Source organism: Bombus fervidus, chromosome 7 (genome assembly GCF_041682495.2).
Source record: "Bombus fervidus isolate BK054 chromosome 7, iyBomFerv1, whole genome shotgun sequence".
Lineage (NCBI taxonomy): Eukaryota > Metazoa > Arthropoda > Insecta > Hymenoptera > Apidae > Bombus > Bombus fervidus.
This window is the reverse complement of record NC_091523.1, coordinates 10,032,109-10,052,140: the sequence shown is the minus strand read 5'-3', so window position 1 is coordinate 10,052,140 and position 20,032 is coordinate 10,032,109. Positions and strand designations below refer to the sequence as shown.

The 20,032-nt window shown below is 30.0% G+C and overlaps 5 protein-coding genes across 12 annotated transcripts in view; 4 read left to right on the top strand and 1 right to left on the bottom strand.

Moving 5' to 3' along the window:
* Nucleotides 1–143: 143 nt before the first annotated feature.
* Lin (protein lines homolog) lies at nt 144–5,598 on the top strand. Its single transcript, XM_072006713.1, has 3 exons — nt 144–1,109; nt 1,777–3,891; nt 4,593–5,598. Exon 2 carries the CDS (start codon nt 1,905–1,907, stop codon nt 3,687–3,689), a length of 1,785 nt encoding a protein of 594 aa, XP_071862814.1. The 5' UTR covers nt 144–1,109; nt 1,777–1,904; the 3' UTR covers nt 3,690–3,891; nt 4,593–5,598.
* Nucleotides 5,599–6,498: 900 nt separating this feature from the next.
* Nucleotides 6,499–9,542, top strand: LOC139988907 (protein FAM98A). 3 transcript variants are annotated; one of them, XM_072006712.1, is made up of 8 exons: nt 6,549–6,770; nt 6,877–6,925; nt 7,271–7,637; nt 7,725–8,015; nt 8,112–8,410; nt 8,484–8,866; nt 9,029–9,127; nt 9,269–9,542. In XM_072006712.1, exons 2-8 carry the CDS (start codon nt 6,888–6,890, stop codon nt 9,439–9,441), a joined length of 1,650 nt encoding a protein of 549 aa, XP_071862813.1. In that variant the 5' UTR covers nt 6,549–6,770; nt 6,877–6,887; the 3' UTR covers nt 9,442–9,542. The 3 variants fall into 3 exon arrangements, with proteins under 3 accessions (XP_071862811.1, XP_071862813.1, XP_071862812.1); XM_072006710.1 differs by having other exon boundaries at nt 6,499–6,770; nt 8,484–9,127; XM_072006711.1 differs by having other exon boundaries at nt 6,750–6,801; nt 8,484–9,127.
* Nucleotides 9,543–10,009: 467 nt separating this feature from the next.
* LOC139988905 (transmembrane channel-like protein 7) lies at nt 10,010–14,784 on the top strand. Of its 4 annotated transcripts, XM_072006706.1 has the most exons (5): nt 10,012–10,560; nt 10,761–10,990; nt 11,095–11,336; nt 11,423–11,607; nt 11,926–14,784. In XM_072006706.1, exons 2-5 carry the CDS (start codon nt 10,813–10,815, stop codon nt 13,319–13,321), a joined length of 2,001 nt encoding a protein of 666 aa, XP_071862807.1. In that variant the 5' UTR covers nt 10,012–10,560; nt 10,761–10,812; the 3' UTR covers nt 13,322–14,784. The 4 variants fall into 4 exon arrangements, with proteins under 4 accessions (XP_071862804.1, XP_071862803.1, XP_071862807.1 ...); XM_072006703.1 differs by having other exon boundaries at nt 10,010–10,542; nt 11,423–14,784; XM_072006702.1 differs by having other exon boundaries at nt 10,010–10,560; nt 11,423–14,784.
* A 148-nt stretch (nt 14,785–14,932) lies between these two features.
* On the bottom strand, nt 14,933–15,696 carry LOC139988924 (ribonuclease H2 subunit C). Its single transcript, XM_072006732.1, has 3 exons — nt 15,521–15,696; nt 15,142–15,374; nt 14,933–15,063 (listed from the first exon to the last, which is right to left on the bottom strand). The coding sequence occupies exons 1-3, from the start codon at nt 15,663–15,665 to the stop codon at nt 15,043–15,045; spliced, it is 399 nt and encodes a 132-aa protein (XP_071862833.1). The 5' UTR covers nt 15,666–15,696; the 3' UTR covers nt 14,933–15,042.
* Nucleotides 15,697–16,222: 526 nt separating this feature from the next.
* Nucleotides 16,223–20,032, top strand: part of Crmp (Collapsin Response Mediator Protein) — a 22,903-nt gene continuing 19,093 nt past the window's right edge. For 2 of the 3 annotated variants that reach the window (XM_072006709.1, XM_072006707.1), the window contains exon 1: nt 16,224–16,473. In XM_072006709.1, coding sequence (XP_071862810.1) covers nt 16,435–16,473 — 39 coding nt within the window. In that variant the 5' untranslated portion in view covers nt 16,224–16,434. Of the gene's footprint in view, nt 16,474–20,032 lie in introns of all 3 variants that reach the window. The other variant, XM_072006708.1, reaches the window with a different exon arrangement.

Sequence of the window (20,032 nt, the reverse complement as noted above, 5' to 3'; positions counted from 1 at the left end):
CTAATTATCAAATTAAGCAAATGATGAATTTGGCTATATAGTACGTAATAGAATAAAGAATGTTGAATAATATATTTTTTTTAATCTTCTCGGCTTTTATTAAACATTATACAATCTTTCCTATCGGTACAACTATCAAAATACCCCGTCTTACTTATAATTTCACATTAGACAAATCATTAAAATAGAAACTGTTTAACAAGTAAGAATATGTATAAATTTTTAAGCGCTGCCATCAATGCAGAGTTGCCGATCATCTCGTGTATTTATTATACGACTTTTTGATTTTGATTACTTTTATTAAGAAAAATGAAAAAATAGGTATTTAATGAATATTTGATAAGGTTTAGTAACGATCTGGAGGCTATTGTTAAAGTAATTACAATAATTCGTACTTAGTACATTGTGGAATGTGCGAGGAGGAGCTACTGTGTTACGCAGCTCTGCATGATGCCATCCGAAAAATACGTAATAAACACGAAGAATTCGTGTCTTATGCATTATCGGGTTAACATTTTACCACTCGACGTGAGATATGAACTGTTTAATTGGAGCAGATTTACGGCTAAACAATATAAATCCGTATTTCTTATTTTTACTCGGTAGCACGTATACGTGGCAACAGAGCAAAGTTGTCTGAGTGCTCTGTCACTTCCTAGTCAAAAGAAATTCTTCGAGCACAAACAATAATATATTTACACTGTTAAAATAGTGAAATACGGTATAACTCGAAAAGAATACTGTCAAATATTCTCTTGATATATTTTAACTGTCTGTCAAGGTATCGGTAGAGAATATTTCTGTGTGCATATTAACGTATCACCAAGCGTCGGTTTATATATATTACATGTGCAACCTGTGTTAAAGTCTTCACGGTTAACATCTTATGAATGTGTCTGGCAACAGATATAATTTCAAGTTTACTAGCAAGGATGCCTCGCATATTAAATAATTGATTGATCACGGCATGTAAAAAGAATATACACATACATCATCGTATGAATGAATGCGTAAACATATACACACATACTTATTTACGTACACCTATAAAAGTATTGGAATTTACAAACATTTCAGAAATTTAATGAAAATAGAAGTCAATTCTCTCTGTAAGTTTTAATATTATTATTTACTTTTCTGATTGATGTTATTACATTGATTCATTAAAAATTCTCTTATAAATAATATTTTAACCATCATTGAATAATGAAAATTCTGTTTTATGACAGATTATATTAATGACATTTCTTTTGCTCAAACTTCATTTTAGGTCACCAAAAATTTTTGACTGATTCTTTTATTTCCTGATAATATGACAATGTTTAAAAATACCAGTTTTGGATTTAAGAAATTTGGAATTTGAAAGTTACTTTTGTTTCAAGAGATATATTGGATTCTGTGCAGAAGAATATATTTACAAAACAGTAAATCACAACGTTGAATTTTTAAATAAGTGAGATTGTGTTTGAATTTAAAGTTTTGGATTGGATTTTGATTAGGTTAGGTTAGGCTTGGGTTAAATCATACTGATTTGATTTGAAAAGTTTCTTAAGTTCAAAATTGATATTTTTGAATTCTACTCATTGAATACTATCAAATAACATAGATATTGGTTAAAATCTTTTGTGCCCTAAAATAGTCTTCTTTTTAAGAAAAATAAAATAAAATAGTATTTGTAATATTTAAATATCTGATACAGTCAAGAATATCTTATATCATAAAAAGTAGTCAATTTCCAAAGGATTTAAATTAATGTGTTTTCTTTTGTCAATACAGGTATATTGTATCTGCTAATGTGTTTATGACTTTTGTACACACAATAAGCTGATGTTGGCTATATTTCATGAACCTGATGACAGAGTATTATAAGCTAAAAGAAGAAAGCAGCAAGAATAGTGCTGCTAATGGTGCTTTGGCACTGTTATTATTATCCTCCTAACAACATAATGGAGGAGCCAGCAAAGAAGAAACAACGCATTGAAAATGATGAAGTTGAAAAAGATACATTGTCAGATATTGAGCAATTACAGAATAGTCTGTTGACACAATGCTTATGTAATATACCAGAAAGCAGTTTACGTAAACCATTCACTAGTGCAACAGTAGAAGCTGCAGATGGCACTTTTAGATCTTCATTATTATCAGAATGGGAACCTGATCAAACCTTAGAATTTATAAGTACTTTACAACTATTATTTGATTTAGCCATTAAACAGAATGTTAGAGGTATTATGTGCAGGAGAGTAGTAGATGTTTGTGATGCGCTGGCGCGAAACGAGCATGGCATTATAGATCAAATAATTGACCTATCATGTACAACAAATAAATTTATATCATTTGCTGCTAGCAGAGTTCTTGCATCATTTTTTATTATAACAAAAGAAAATATTGATACAGCTTGGTTGGAAAGATTAACACAATCTTTAGTAAATACTCATTCTCCAAGCCAAATGCTATTTACTTTGGATGTTGTAAAAAGAGTTGTGGAACACAAGGACTGTAGTATCCACCCTCTTGAAGATACAGACAGTATAGTGCCACCATCTCATTGTAATACAATATCAATTGCTGATACAGAAAGTTTTGATAGTACACCAGTAAAAGCAATGTGTGTCAAAGCATTGGAATCTAAATGGACTATACTAGTATCAAAATTTGATGCTATTTTAAGTTCATATACACCACAACATGAATCAGCTGTCATTACATTTCTTGATTTGTGGGAATCCATTATTTCTGTTAAAGCCAACTTATCTGTTATTGATACCAAACTGTTTTATTCTCAATTAGACAACTTGGTTGTACTTTTAAATGCCAATGTTCCTGGTGTGATTTGGAGACATCTCCTTGGGTTATTTAATGAAGTATTGTGTTATGGAAGTACTTTGGCCTTGCAAGATGTATTGCCAGATGAGCCTTGTTCTCTTGCACATTTGATTGTAAGAGCTGTAAAAGATTGGAGATTATTGGATGCTCTACCGTATCGACATGGTTCTGGAAGATTTGGAGGAGGATCTGGTGAAGGTGATCGTCCTCTTCTACAAAAAATAGTGCTTTTAGTTTTAAAAAGTGTTGCTGTGACAGTTAAAGAGACACGTAGCGATTCTAGTGACTCTTCCTTGGGTTCTGAAGCAGAAGATCTTGATGCTGATATGGCAGTTATTGAGAGGAGCATTAGAGAAGTTCTAAGACAACTTGATCAGTGTGTTAAGACATTAATGCCATTTCATCCTGAAATGCCTTTATCACAGTGGGTTGTACAAATGTTCCATGATCAAGATGATTTTTTAATTGAAGGCATGGTATGTTGTTTAGATGTAGCTGTTGGTTTATTTTATAGAGGACCTCCACAAAATGATCTTGGTCATATGCTTAGTCCAACTTTAACTTTCATACAATTTATACATGCTGTATCACATGATCCAGATGTTCTATTAGATTTACTTGTCAGTAATGAGACCTGTTTCTTATTATACTTATTGAGATTTTTGAAATATGTTAAAAGAAATTGGACAGAATTTGTTTCTTGCTGTGGAAGAGAATTAGATGATACCATGACAATATTGATAAGACTTCGTTTAGCAATTGATAGATTAGTATCAAAAGATTTGTTTCCTTATAACATAAATCCAGTTCTACGTTTGTTAGAAAAGTGTGAATCCTTCTATGAAGGAAATATAGACAACTAATTATTATTTGATTGCATGATAAGATTCAAAATTTCAATTCACTAGATGTACAAATTGTAAGAATGAAAGCTTCGACATCTGGCTTATTTTATCAGTCAGAAAGTAATACAAAATTGTATAATCTTATTAACTTCATTTTTATAAATGACTGACTTATACTACTGTCTTTTGTAGTATTAAATATTTAGAATAATATTAACACGTTCGTCGTCCAGCGTGATTCGGCTATGTTTCCTGCGGGGCCCAAATCCGACCGCCGGTACGCAGAACTTAAATAGAGCGACAAGCAGGAATTCATCGTTTATCGCCTTCGATTCACTGTTTATCGCCTTCAATTCATTGTTTATTCCCTTCTATTCTTTGTTTATATCCTTCGATTCATTGTTTATCGCCTTCGATTCATTATAAAGAAAAGATTATTTATTTCTGAAATGGAGAAAGCGATAAGCTATCCAGCTAGAGTATTCCGAGGGATCTCATGGCAGATATCTCAGATCTTTCATTTAGTCGAGGAGCATACTTGTGAGACGTACATCAGTGATTTTTTCATCGTCAAAATGTTCAGTAAACAGCGTGAAAATATATTTGAAAGTGAGGAGAGTAGTGATAACGGAGTCTAACTATTTTTCGAAGTGCCCAAAATCACCCCAAATGTGTTTGGAATGTTTTAACGAATACCATACGATATAGGATAATGTAATATATCATTCAGAATATAAATTAATAAAAAGTATGGTATAATGTGTTTTTAATATTTTTATGTTGTATATCCTATATGTAATATCGTATATTTAATTAATTAACTCGAACAAGAAGAGCGTCACCATTATTTGGTGACGGGGCCCCCACGATAGTATACCCGTCGTATAGATATGTGCGACGTGGCGACGAACGTGTTAAAAGATACAGAAAAATCATTTCTATTTATTATATTTAGCAAAATTTTATTCATTCAGGACTATTGTTGAAGTTTTACACAAGAATTATTTTTTGCATTTCATGGTTGAAGTATAAATGGATAAAAGTAGTACAAAGATTAGCTAAAATTATATGCTTCACAATGAAATTGCACTTTTATGGTGCTATGAAAACATATTTGCCAAAGCACCATTGGAAATAAATTTAAATGTATACTACTAGAATAATATTTATATCTATATATAAAGGTTAAATGTACAATTTGCCAGTCAAATAGAATTATGTAAGTTGAATCCTCTGATATGCACTACTAAATATGTATAGAGATATACTTTTTTGTACATTACAAAACTAAACTCACAAAAGAGTATATTAGATTCTGGTAAAAAGATTTTTATAAAATGCATTTGAAAAATACATAATATAAAAATCTTTTAAAAGAAAGATATAAATAAATTATATTAATACATTAGATTATAAAATTGACTTTGAAATTTTGTGCCAGAGGCATAATAAAATATTTAATTGTATTAAATCAAAATCTATAACATTTATTTGTTTAACAATAACAAATCATAACAGAATTCTAGGACATCTCTGTTATATCCACGTACTTAAATACAGGTGTAAAATTAAATAATGTTTATTAAAATGAAAGACATTGTCGTATTGTCATGATTTATTAACAATGTATAAATAATAATGTTGTAAAATATTACAAATATACAAATGTAAAGTTACTGGCAATGTAAATGCAGTTATTGACATTTAAAGCTATGCCAGTATTAATAAATTATTAGATACAAATGGCAATAATTGTTCCTATAAATTAGAGTTGAGAACAATATTTGCCATTGTTGTTTTGGAATTCTTTACAAATTAAAGTATTTGTATATATTAATTGTAACGTTAATTATGCATACCTTAAAATTATCTTTGTAAGTATGGTACATGTAATACACTAAAAATCTACATATTTTTACTTTTATAATCATGATCTAATTTTATTTATCATTTCCCTTTGTAGATTTTTTACTAGTATTCGCAACTTACATATGTATAATGTAAAATATAAAAAATAATAAATTATAAACATATATTGAAATGTTAGTAATGATCGGAACAAAAGTTAAGTGTAACTATGAAATTACAAACACAATATTGGATACTCTACATACTTATATATTAGTTTAATATATTCTAATACATATGTATATGTATGTCTTTATGCTAGTGTACAATCCACAAATTTGCGAAAATATTACAGAATTTAGGATGAATTACAGATTACTTAATAGTAATGTTTGAAATTTAAAGTATATGTTCCAACATTCAGAAGAAATTTTATGAAGATATAGAATGTTTGCGAATTAAGGACTTATATATATTAACATATAAAATTCACGAGAAAAAAAAGTTAAATCTAATTCAAATATCGGGACTCAAACAAAATGAAATTAAAGAAACACGTTATATACATATGTAAAACGTCGGAGCACCGCTTCGGGAAAGAATTTTTAATAAATAGTAGAGATTGCTTATTAGCAAGACAAAATTTCGGTCAGTTAGCAAGGCAGCACTTTACATAATTTTACGTACCTATGCGTGTGTTGTAATTTTAGGACATTTTCTTACTACAATGCTGCAAAATAAAATCATACCAGATTACATATATTCGTTCTTTTTATTTAAAAAAATTATAATTTTTTTTTTAAATGAAACATTTCAATAAAGATATAAACCTTACATTTCTGTGACTTTATCGAAAGCTGTATTATATTTTACAATTGAATTATATTACACAATTATGTGCATATTGTTACTTAACATTGTTCAGGACATATGAATAGATAAAATTATTTAAAAGAGTCAGTTTTCAAAGAAAATATTTCATTTCTTTGATAGTGTTAGGTAATATTTCAATTTTTGCGGACAATTCAAACTACAAAATTGGAGAATTCAAAATAGAACTTACCGCATAGAAGATGTAAGCACAAACAATATCTTATACATGTACATCTTATACATATATCTTATCCTATCTATACTATTACCTATAATACATCTACAATCTATAATTTCATACATATACATATATACGTCGCATGTTCCTACACACCTCATATTAGTCTGCCACATTGACAGTGTATACGGCAAAGAAAGGTATTGTGTTTAATTTGTTAATATTTTTATTGTAAGTATGTATTATTTTGGTTTCATTAGAAGATTTTATGTTTTGGTAACAATTACTTGTTTTATTCGATTAAAGGTTTTGCCAAAATGGAACTTAAATTACTGGAGAGGATGAAAAAACTTGGGTATGTAATTTGAGGTTATAATATTGAACGTTAATCTATCAACTACCAATATTTTTTCGAAATTATATAATTTTATAAATGTTTTTGCGGTTTCTAATGACTTAAAGCAAAAAATGTTGCTTGATTAATGTTAATTCGAATTTTTATGATCTTGAAATAAAAATAATGGCAGTTAATGAGTTAATACTAAAATTATACGATATTTAAAGGAAATTCATTATTTACATGCATTTATTTAACTTTAATTGAACATACAAAGTTACTAATGTGATGTATTACTTATAATTATATATTTAACATAAATTTTATTAATTATGTTATCTAATAAATTATTTTATTTTATAGGTACAATGGTCAGCTAACAGATCCTAATAAATTTAAGGAGGCTGTAAAACAAGGTCCAAAATCTCCAGAATTTACAAAGCTTGTAGCATGGTTAGCAGATGAGATTGCAATACTCAATGATATTGATGAAACTATTCATGCCATAATGTCTCCTGATGATTCTAGTTCTTTCCTCTTAGAGTTAAGCTGTTTTCTTAAAGAATTAGGCTGTATGAATGAGAGATTAATGACTGGTAATGTTAATGCAAGATTAACAACTGAACAAGATAGGTACATCTTGTTAGATTTTTTAGGAGCAGAATTAAAAACTTGCAGATTATTAGAATTTAGGAAGCATAAAAGTTCAAATTCCATGGCTGTTGTTGTTGTAAGTTACCATTATCACACTAGGACAAAAATATATAAATGATATTATAGTTTTATTAACGAGAATTTGTATATATACTCTATGTAGGAAGAGAGTGACACAGCTAAAGATCTTAAAGATATGTCAATAGCTTTAAATTTTGAAAGGCCACCAAATGATATCACTTCTGAGAAACTTTTTACAAGACTGCAAAACAAATTGACTGAAGTGTTAAAAACAGCTCCTTCTGAGCTTGTAGGACAACCATTAATTAGTCATCAATTCTCAGAAGCAGATTGGAATGATCTTCAACATTTACAACAAGAGTTACATGATGAATACAGAATGCGCCGTGATATGTTGCTCAAGAGGCTCGATGTAACAGTACAATCTTTTCTAGTAAGTATACATAGCTATTTTTAAGATAAAGTCACAAAAGCTATTTATATTTATATATAATTTAAAAAAACATATGATTTCTATTTTCAAACATAGTGGTCAGACAAAGTAAAAGCTCAAGAGGCTGAGTTAAATAGACAATATGAAGAAACTAGGAAACTTTTGAATGCAGAACCAGATATTACATTTGCTGATTTACTAGCAGCAAGAGATGATATTGCATTAATGGAGAAAACAAGCAACGCAAGTGTTAGGAAAAATACTCAAAGTGAAATTAATAGAGTTATTATAGGAGAGGTACCAGACAGAGGTGGAAGACCATATGAACAGGAACCACCACCACCTGAAATGCCACCTTGGCAAAAGGATAGAGTACCTGGACCTTTAACTTCTGGGTAAGATAAAGTAAAAAAAAAATACGTTTTGGTAAGATAATTCAGAATGAATATATATACTTTTATATTATAGTGGCGGTCGAGGAGGTGGTAGAGGTGGTGGGCGTGGAGGTGGAAATTTTCAAAGTTCTAATTCTTACACCAGTGATAACAGAAATTCATATAGTGGTAATACTGGTTATGTAGACACTGGATATCAGGGTTCCAATTATGCTTCTAATAGTGGTGCATATGGTGGACAAGGAGGAGGATATGGAGGAAAGCAAGGAGGAGGATATGGAGGAGGTCAAGGAGGTAGTTATGGAGGAGGAGGTCAAGGAGGTAGTTATGGAGGAGGAGGTCAAGGAGGTGGTTACGGAGGAGGAGGCCAAGGAGGTGGTTATGGAGGAGGAGGTCAAGGAAGTGGTTACAGAGGAGGAGGCCAAGGAGGTGGTTACGGAGGAGGAGGCCAAGGAGGTGGTTACGGAGGAGGAGGTCAAGGAGGCGGTTACGGAGGAGGAGGTCAAGGAGGCGGTTACGGAGGAGGAGGTCAAGGAGGCGGTTACGGAGGAGGAGGTCAAGGAGGCGGTTACGGAGGAGGAGGTCAAGGAGGCGGTTACGGAGGAGGAGGAAAAGGAGGTGCATACAGTGGAGGGCATGGTGGCGGCTATGGAGGACAAGGAGGTGGTTATGGAGGCGGTGGAAATAATACTTACGGCGGAGATAACAGAGATGGAGGTAATTAATTGAAAAATATAGATAATAAAAGTAAAAGTGTAGGATATATATAAGTAAATATAGTAATTTTATAAATAGTGTTTCATATAAATTTTATAAAGAAGTTTAATCAAATTATTGATTAATAATCAATTTATTTAGGATACAAATCTGAATATAAAGGCGGACAACAGTACCAGAGAGGAGGTAGTGGTAAAGGAAGAGGAGGTAGAGTTCAGGGAGGCTGGAATCAAGGTGGCGCCAATTCTGGAACAGATAACTATCAGCGAGGTGGATATAATCGTGGAGGCGGTCGAGGAGGACGACAATACTAAAATATTTTATATAAAATATTATTCTTATGCTTATAATAGTAATAGCAAAAAATATTTACATCACAAAGCATAATAATTAATGTCAATGAATTTTTATATAATATATTAATATATAATTGCTTAATTTATATTATATCTTTAAATATTATGTGAATTGAAAATATTAATTCTAAACCAAAAATGAATTAGAAACATTGATACTATTTTTATAAGATAAATTATTTACTCTTATGGAATTATAATAATTGTTATATTCTACTTTAGAATATTTTACTGTGTTCTGAATGTTAATTTTGGCTATGTACTTGTGTTTGAATTTTGTAAATATGTACTTTTTTTTATACGATGAAGAAATGACAAGTGTGTCGAAATTAAGTTGTATAATGTAATAATGTGAGGAGATTAATTGATTGATTAAAATATTTAATTGTATAAAATACTTATTAAATATATATTATGATTGCATATCAATAATTTATATTTGAATGATATATATATATATATATGTATGTATGTGTATACCAGGTGACTTAATTCTTTTATTTCCTTGATTTCTTGATAATTTATCAATTAATTAATCTGTAACTAAAAGCAGGAACATTATTACACTGCGAAAATCTATTAAAAAATTAGTCGTACTCAGAATTTTCTGTTAATCGCAATTATAACACTGATATAGTGCACTTTGCAGAAGTAGAATGATACCTTCTATATTGCTTTTGGTTCATGATTCAGTGTTTTATCAGCCGTCTACAAATTACACGGGTTTAGATATATGGCAAAACAAAATGCCGATGTGCGTTTTCTGGTTGAATCGTACTTATTTTGCTTTATTCACCTGGAAAAATAAGAAATTCTGCCATACAGAAATATTAAATTTAATATTGGTTTGATTTAATATGTTGATATCTCGCGTAATCTACGTCATAGTTTACACCTGCAATCTATGTATGTGTCATATGACTTATGAAGATCAGTGTTTTGCATGTTAAAGTGTTATTTTTTTATGAGTACTATTATCGACCAGAACAAAAGAATGATGATATGTATCCCCAAGAAATGACACAATTACAAAATACTTGATCGACTGATTCATCTTCGGTACTTCTTATCAATTAGGTACTTATAACCGAACGTATATATAAAAGCTTATTGTTAGCGTTATTTCTTAATGGGACTTGTTTAAATTATGATTTGAAAGAAAATTATAAAAATACATCATTTATATGTGTGTATATTAACTAATAATTAAATATATAAAAATAATAAAAATTTATTTAAATTTATTTAATAATTTTTATTTCAATTTTGTGTGTAAGGTTTTTGAAGAAAATTTCATACATAAATTACAACTATTCATAAAAAGAAAAAATGTCAGGGGGAGAACGAAAGAAACGTGCTTGTGACAAAGGACAAGGTTGGGAAGAGGCTGGTGCTGAATTTTATCAGGAAAGTTACCCCGCAGCAATTGAAGCAGATTTACAACAAGCATTACAAAGAGACCCTTCTCATATAGCTACTTTACTACCAAGTAAAAAGTCTCGTGTTGGTAAGTTTATGAATAATAGACTTCGTACATAAAAAAAATATTTCATGCTTAATATTTTGATATTAATACCAGTTAATGTTATTTGTTCTTGTTATTTGATATAGCAACTGCTAAACGAATACGTAATGATACTAAAACAACATTAAGGAGGCGTACTAGTACAAGATCTCGTGGTACAACTACATCAAGACGTATGTCAACAAATATTCATGATGCAGCAGTGTCTATGTTACCAGATTTATCTGAAAACTTATCTAATGAAGAACGTACTTGGGAAGAAATAATGCAAATCAAAGCTATGCCTGTGTGTATGGCACAGAAAATACAACTAAAAAATCAGTTACAAGTATGTTAATGATAATATTAATCAAATTAATAGAATTATTAATAGATTTTAAAACTGTTATGTACCTGTTTATATGTATATTTCAGAGTGCTACAAAATTAAGATTGCAAGGTTTTGAGCAACTGAAATGGCAACGAAGGAAAGCTTGGCAACAATTTCGTATCAGAATGAAGGAAGCATATTCGAAAATGGAATTATGGAATGATAGTCTTAAAACAATTGGTGGGAATTTTGGAATGGGAGTTGTTGCATACTTTTTATTCATCAAATGGTTATTATATCTTAATATTCTTTTATTTATAATTATATTTTCATTTATTGTGTTACCTGCAATATTATTGGATATGCCAGAAGATGAGTCATGCATAAATTCTAATAATAGTAGTAGTATATCTTGTTGTTCAGAGTTATATTGGAATATAACTCAAGAAAGTAGTAGTATAACAGACATTTTTCAGGGCACTGGTATATTAGAATATACTTTATTGTTTTATGGTGCATATAGTCATATGACTTATGATACTTCTGGTATATTTTTTAATTTACCATTATCCTATATTTCTGCAACTGTCGGTGTATTTATTTTTAGTTTAATAGCTATTGTTAAGTCAGCTGCTAAAAGTTTTAAACAGAGGGTAGTCGAAAATGAAGGCCAGTTTTATCAATATTGTAATTTAGTTTTTGGTGGTTGGGATTATTGTATACATAATGAAAAGTCTGCAGCTGTAAAGCATAAAGCATTATACAATGAAATGAAAGCATTTTTAGAAGCTGAGAGACTAGAAGAAGAAAGACAAAATCGAACGAGAGAAGAAACAACAAAATTGTTTCTCATGCGTTTCTTTATTAATTTAATAGTTCTAGTAGTGTTATGTGGTTCTGGTGTATTGATTTATCATATATTTGAATTTTCTCTCGATCAAGTTTCACCACAAGTCAATGAAACATACGACTTGCAATCTTTATCCTTGAATAAAATCGCTTACTTATTTTTTGAATTTCTTCCGTACGTATGTATCGTTGTTTTAAATCTTGCAGTACCATTCCTATTTCGATATCTAGTCTCTTTAGAAAATTATAGTCCTTCATTTGTTATACGCATAACTCTTTTACGAACTGTATTTCTACGACTTTCTTCTTTCATTGTTCTACTCACATCATTTTATAGACTAATTGTAACGGAGGTAACGGATAATAAATGTACTGCTGATAGACGACCATTGTGCTGGGAAACATTTGTAGGACAACAGTTCTTCAAACTCTATATTACAGATCTTTTTCTTCAATTTTTCATGACATTTTTTGTCAATTTTCCCAGGTCATTAATAGCAAAACATACGGAAAACAAAGTATTACGTTTTTTCGGAGAACAAGAATTTGATTTACCTAAGCATGTGTTAGATGTTGTTTATTTGCAAACTATTTGTTGGCTTGGTTTCTTTTATGCACCTTTATTACCATTAATTGCAATATTTGGTACTTTTGTACTGTTCTATATAAAAAAATTTGCTTGTTTAGTAAACAGTACCCCATCAAGTAAAGTTTACAGAGCAAGTAAATCGAATGCATTTTTTATGTTGATTCTATTGATCTCTTTTATTTTATCTACAGTCCCAATTGGTTACTCTATTGCAGAAATAGTGCCATCAAAATCTTGTGGACCATTTAGAGGTTTCAAGTCTGTATGGTCATTATTAATTGTGATGTTTGCAGAATTTCCTTATTGGCTTCAATCTATTTTATACTTCCTTGGTACTGCTGGATTTGGTGTACCAGCTTTTGTTATTCTTACTTTACTTTTATATTATTATTATGCTGTATCAATAGCAAACAAACACATGGTTACAGTTTTAAAGAATCAATTAGTGCTGGAAGGTCATGATAAACAGTTCTTACTTAACAGATTGAGTGCATTTATTAAACAACAACAAGATCAGAACAAGTATCATCAGGAGCAAACAAATGAGTTAGGTACATTCTCATAATCAGTATTATAAAAGTCAAAATAATTTTTATATAATAATTTTTAAAATGCACAGATTTAATAAGTGTTTTATATAGTCATATGTGAACTGTACAAAAGTTATAGTAATTTGACTAATTTACAATTACTTTTTATATGATAATAGAACTGTCCATCTCATTTTTTAAAATATACATTGAACTATATAATGGTATTCAAAATACTTGGTCCAACTATATGGTTTTCAACTAAAAGATATTTAAGAAAACTATTATATTTATTACGAAATATTTTTTCTTAAATTTATTCAGTTATTGAATTTGAATAATTAAACAATTTTAAGTAAGTTACAAAAATAATATTTAAAAATCAGGGTACAAATTAAAAACCGTGCAATAGTAGAAGTTACAGATTGTTTACTATGTATATCTAGTTTTAGTAACAGTAAGAAGGGCTAAGATGCATACACAGTATAGTAATAGTAGTGATAAGGAAATTTTTCCTTTTTAGAGTTTTTATAAAATACAAGACAAAATAATGTGATTGGTTTTTTTTGTAGTAATATCAAATATCACACACAAACTTACTTTTTAATTTTATAAATAAGTATTAGGGTGCTTTTGCTAAAATGAAGTGAAGTGATATATGATGGACCTATTTTTAGATTAGCTGGGTATTAGAAGTATGATGCAGTTGTAAATAGGTTGTGTAGACTGATCAGGAAATCCTTAATAATAAGAATACATTTTATAGTAATTTATTACTTATATACCAAAGTATTTATTAACTAAAAATTTAATTTATATGAAAAATTTATGTTTCTATAAATCTTATTTTTGGTGATTGCTTTTATTTTTAATTTTATCATATTTTAGCAGTAATTTTATAATATTTATTTTATGTGTTTAAATATTTACTATATTTAAGATTTTTTTTTAATATAAACATTTATGAATGTGTCTAATTTTTTAATATTAATTGTTCTATAATTTAAAAAAAAACTTGCTTTTAATACTGCCAATGTACATGAAACTAGAACTAGTTTAACTTTTCTATCTATATACATATATGCATGTATAAAAAAAACTCTATTAGAAACTGTGCATGTATTTCTTACAAATATTCATTCCAAAACTGCCAACTTATGTTAAATAGTCTTTAAAAAACATTTTATATGAATTTTATACAGACATGATCATAAACAAACAGCTGCATATGAATGTCACATTGAATATAACTTTAACAAAGGATTATATTGCACTGATTAGAAATTTATAAGTAACGGTCTATTTCGCTGATGTCATTATAAGCAGTATTAAAAATACTATAATATATTACACTCAGTAGTATTATATATGTGTAATAAGAAAAGATTTTCTGTGCTAACAAAAAGGTAGTAAATGCTTTCATCTTCCCTCATTGCAACTTTTATATATTTATAAAAATAAGAAAATGACTTACAAATATACTATTTATCTTGTAAAAGACTGCACATTTTTGAAACAGCTTTCCTAAATAAACCAAAAATTATTTGCTATGTTTACAATATGTCATAAGGAATTATAAGTTGTTTGTTATGTATGACAAAAATATATGCTCATGATATAATATGGTTAATAAACTACAACATATATAAAATATACAAAATATATTTATTTTTATCTTTGTATTAAAATAGTACAATCTGTATAATCCATTGAATGTATAACATGTATTTTGAATTATGTTAAGATTTACTTTTAATTATGATTCTGTAGAATGTAGCTATGGAAGAAATATAATTAAATATTTATTATATTCTACAAATTACAATGAAGTTTTATTTTTTATTTAATAACTTACTGCTTCGGCAATATCAATCCAATCCATAGCAGCTGCTAAACCATCATTTTTTGATGGCAATTTATCATAATTCCAGTATGTAAAATGAGAGAAAGCTCCCGTTAAGTATAAATTACGTTCAACATGGTCTACTTCTGGTTTTTTGTGTTCAACAAATGTAATACCTTTGTATCCAGAAGGTAGGGTTATCTTTTTTCCTTGAAGTGGATATCCACGAAATGAAGAATTATAAACTATATATAAACAAGGATAATTCTTATTTTTTAATCGTAAATATTAAATGTTAATATGATTAAAACAATATTATTTGCGGAGAAAGATATATATACAAACATGCAAGTATATTTACTGATAATTAATTCAAATTTAATGAACTTACCTTTATCGTCTACTTCACGAATGTAAGGTGTAAAATAAGTAGAAACGTTTGCGGACTCATCACCATAAATTTTGCATGGCATTAAATGTAATACACTTTGTTTTTCCTCGGATAAATCATGATTCATATGTAAACGAATAGCCATATTTAAACGGAAGTATCGCGTTCTGTTTTGGCGGGAACATATTCAATCTATACAGATATTCAATCTATATCTATCTCATAAATTTCGACTTTTTAAAATATATCGTTTACACACCTAGAAACTGTACGATTAACAACGACAATTGATAATAGCAATTACAATGAAGTACCTAAATTTCTATGAAATTTTTATAATAATTTTATTATTTATATATCAAGATGCAAATGTGTTAAGTGTAGTTTTACTCTTTTGGAATTTATCTTATTATGTTAAAATACTAAGAAATTTCTGAATTTAGAGTGGCTTTAAAATTACTTACAGTATATTTTTATAATGATTTTAATATTCATATATCAAGATGTAAATAAGATAAAAATAGTTCCAGTCTTTTTGGATTTATTTTATTGTGTATAATTAAGAAATTTTAAAACTTAAAGTGACTTAGAAATTATTTGCAGCATATGATGAACATAAGATGTATAGTGGGGATGGTCCCCACCTTTGCCGAAATGAAGGGAGTAGGGAGGAAAATTTACCACCGTCGTGCGACGCGCACTCGTAGCCCGTAGCGTCAGTCGCAGTCGATTGTTCGATTCGATTCGATCTTGCGCCTTTTGATTTTTACCTCGGGAAAACTTCGCGCAAGTGATACGTTTTTTCTAAGCAAAAATAGTGTGTACATACAGCGTTGGTATAGCATATACTGCGTGTCCGATAAGATCGTGTGGTTCACTCTTTTTAGACAACGTAATTCTTTCTTTAGTCAAAAATGAGCACGCCGGTGAAGAAGGTCCCCATTCACCTGCAGGTCAGTTCCTTGTCGATCTAGTCTGTTTTTATTTCTATTCTATTATTTCGGTGCACATAGGAGCTGGTTCCTTTTAGTTTAAATATCATTACGTAAATAAACTGCGCAAAAATTTTCTTATTCATAAATGTACGTGGAGCAAACACCGGTTTATTTAGTCTTATGCATTGAATAGTATTTGCATCGCGTGTAATATTACGAAATTTAATGAATCTTATAATACACATTACTACGAAGCACTGTAATCACTCTTTTCATACCAAAATTATATATATATTCAATCATCATCTTTACATGACAAATTAATTTTTTGTATAAATTTTAATAACAGCATATTGTGAGTAACGTGTGCCCTACAACGAATAAAATAGATGTTTAAAAATAAAAATACCGCGTTATACGGAAATATTTCGACTTTGACACAACACTTCACCCATATAAGAAAAAAAGAAATGGAGAGATTTGTTACTTATAATCAAACTAGTCAACAAGTAATTGCACGATAATTAATATCAGAAAAGAAAAGATGAAACTTTATATAATTGTAAAAATAATCGGCTGTATGTAGATAAACGACCATGATAGTCGCCCGTGGACCGTGTGCAATGTAAATCGATGCAAGTATCTCTGAAACATGATTAGTGCAGCAATAAAATCAGTACGTACATCCTATATTCAATATTGCCTGACGTGAATCCATGACCAGAATAGCCCTTGCCTAAAACGTCATATCGATTTGTTTTCGTCTATAACGGTTAATTTAATATTCATTTACCACAGTATCTATAAGTTTCTTTCATTCTTCCAATTTCAGCCAAGTTATGTACCATATCTCGTATTTAGAATATCAAAAATATAAATATAAAAGATATCATATCTGTTGATAATTTTAAATGTTCATAATTTTAACTTGAACACGTCGCAGTAAGAGGTCACCGAACTTACGATCGATAGCATAGATGTGTTTAACAAACCATTCACAATTAAGAAAGAAAAATAAGAAAGAAATGATTAATAGTAAAATGAATTAATTATTGATATTTATATGATTATATAACGATGATACAATGTTAAGAAAACATAATTTATTTGTTTTAGTTGCTCGTATCAGGTCTTGATATCGATGAGTCGTCATTAAATACAAAAATGTAATCAACAGTAAGATTAATTAATTATTATAGTTAATGAAACTATAACGACGATATAATGTTGAGAAAGCGTCATACTTTATTTCTGTTAATTGTCGCATTAATTGTTGGTACTGCCGAGTCCTTATCCTGTTCCCTTTGTTTTACCGCAGGCCATAAGGTTCGTTAAACGGATCGTAACCTCGAAGACATACCGTAATATGTAGCTCAAAGGAAGTGTTTAGAAGGAGCGTTATGGTAGAAAGTAAATAGATATGGATGTTTCTGCGTCACTATTAAAACCGAAAGTTCGCACCATCGCAGTGATCGCAAGGTTGCTGCCTTATTGATCGAAGCGTCTTGGCGCCCGGCACCGCATCGGTCTCTCTCGCGAAAAGAGCCAACTTGCATGTCTACAGAAACACAAATGTACTACATTTATATTTTTATGCATACGATGCATCTATAGAATTGAGTCACAGTAAAATTCAGAGTATGCGAACGCAATATGCGAATTAAATGACCAATTTATAACAAGATGTCATAAATTATCATTTTATAGTTTGTTAGATAGTAAGTAGATTAGACTCGATAGTAATAATTGGCTTTTTCAATAACATTATATTTTATCGCCGTTTTACATCGAATGCAGATGCAAAGTATTTAGTCAAACTCGTTTTACACTTTTCTTCTTAGTTAAGCAGTTCCATAAAGCTCTACAATCAGAATCTTTCCTATGGAGTTATAATATCACAGTTCTTTTACAGAGTAATTTACTAATCAATAATGTTAAGGAATCGACAACATTTTGCAATTTTACAATCTTTTCGACGAATGGCATAATTAAAAGGTTTGCAATTGGTGGAGTTCACTTGTACAAAAAACTTGTTTTATCTCCAAATCTGTTACCGTAACTTGTAACACGTATCTTGTAATTTGTAACTTGTAATGTTCCGCTAATAAGTAATAGTTCAATCATGTAAGAAGGCTCAGTTCACAGATAGTGCAGGCGAAATTATAATTCTTCAGGGGGTGGCTGCATTTCATTTATTTCCCACGATGACGCAATGTACATTCTTCACAAATTAATATCACGTAACGCTCAAATACGTAGAATGACGCAAAGAGGTATTCAAGTATAAAGACAATCGTAATTATTAATTCAAATTAAACGCAATTTTGCTAAGCGTTATGCTCCAGTTTTTATACGTCAATTACTTTCCTATATAGACGTGCGTTAAGATGGAAGCATGGGAACGAGAAAGTGTATTTTAACATACAATCAAAGATTCGGCATAAATAGATACCAATATATATCTCTTTCGTTTCTCCAAACAATTTCCCCAATTACACGATGCATCGTTATATAACGCGTGAGAATTTCTCAATTATGAAAGATGAAACTATTCACAAGTAGAAGGTACTCTAACGATACCAAATACCGTGAGTTCCGATTTGGTAAAAGTTCATGTGAAGTCCCTGATCATCGAATTAGTACCACTTAATACTTTCAATATTTTTCGTTCTTTTAGTAAGATTAAGAGACGTGAATTCTAACAACAAAGTCTACTACTAATTACTAGGATGTTACACATATACGTGTTAATAATAATTTGTGCTTCCTCCTGTATTTCTAACAGGATAAATTATTTTCATGATTATTCCAGGAAGGTTAGCAGGTACCATCCATTCCATCCAGACAATTTTTCCACGAATAGATTATTTAACGAAGTTAAATTTAATTAAAAGAAATTCTAACTAATTTTTCAACTCTATTCTAAATTTCTATTCTAAATAAATGATTCTATTCTGAAATCGATAATTGGCTGTAGCAATGAAACCGCAATGCCGTGCACTAAAGCATATGAACTGATTAAGTAGATAATCTTTTAAAAAAGTATATCTGGTTAAAGATTTATTTGGAAAAATATTGCATATACACCGGTTTAACGATTCGGACAACTAAGATCAATTCGTCGTTTATCTGACATAGCACGTGTATACATGACGTATTATTACAATTAGAAAAGAGAACTTTCTGCATGTGGTTGAAATTTAACTGTATTTCCAGCATTTAGTTATAGATATTAGTTTCAAAACTTGGTAAACGTCGATGACGTGAAAGGGCTTAATACAGTGTGTGATTCGTGACGATAATTCGTACACGCTTGGGAAAATCGTACGGCACTGTGCCGTGGGTGCTATAAAAGCACGGGAACGCGGGCTGCGCCGGCGAATCAATAGTTCGTCGACACTACATACGTCCGACCTGAAGTCGGAAAAACCACCGGAGCTTGATTTTACGAGAGTGTGCACTGTGCACGCTCTCGACGACAGCCAGACGGTAAATCGTATATGAGAGAACCATCGAATCACGGATCCTCCGTTGGACTCTATGTTTCTGCGCGCTGTTCGCAGGAGCTGGATGGTTT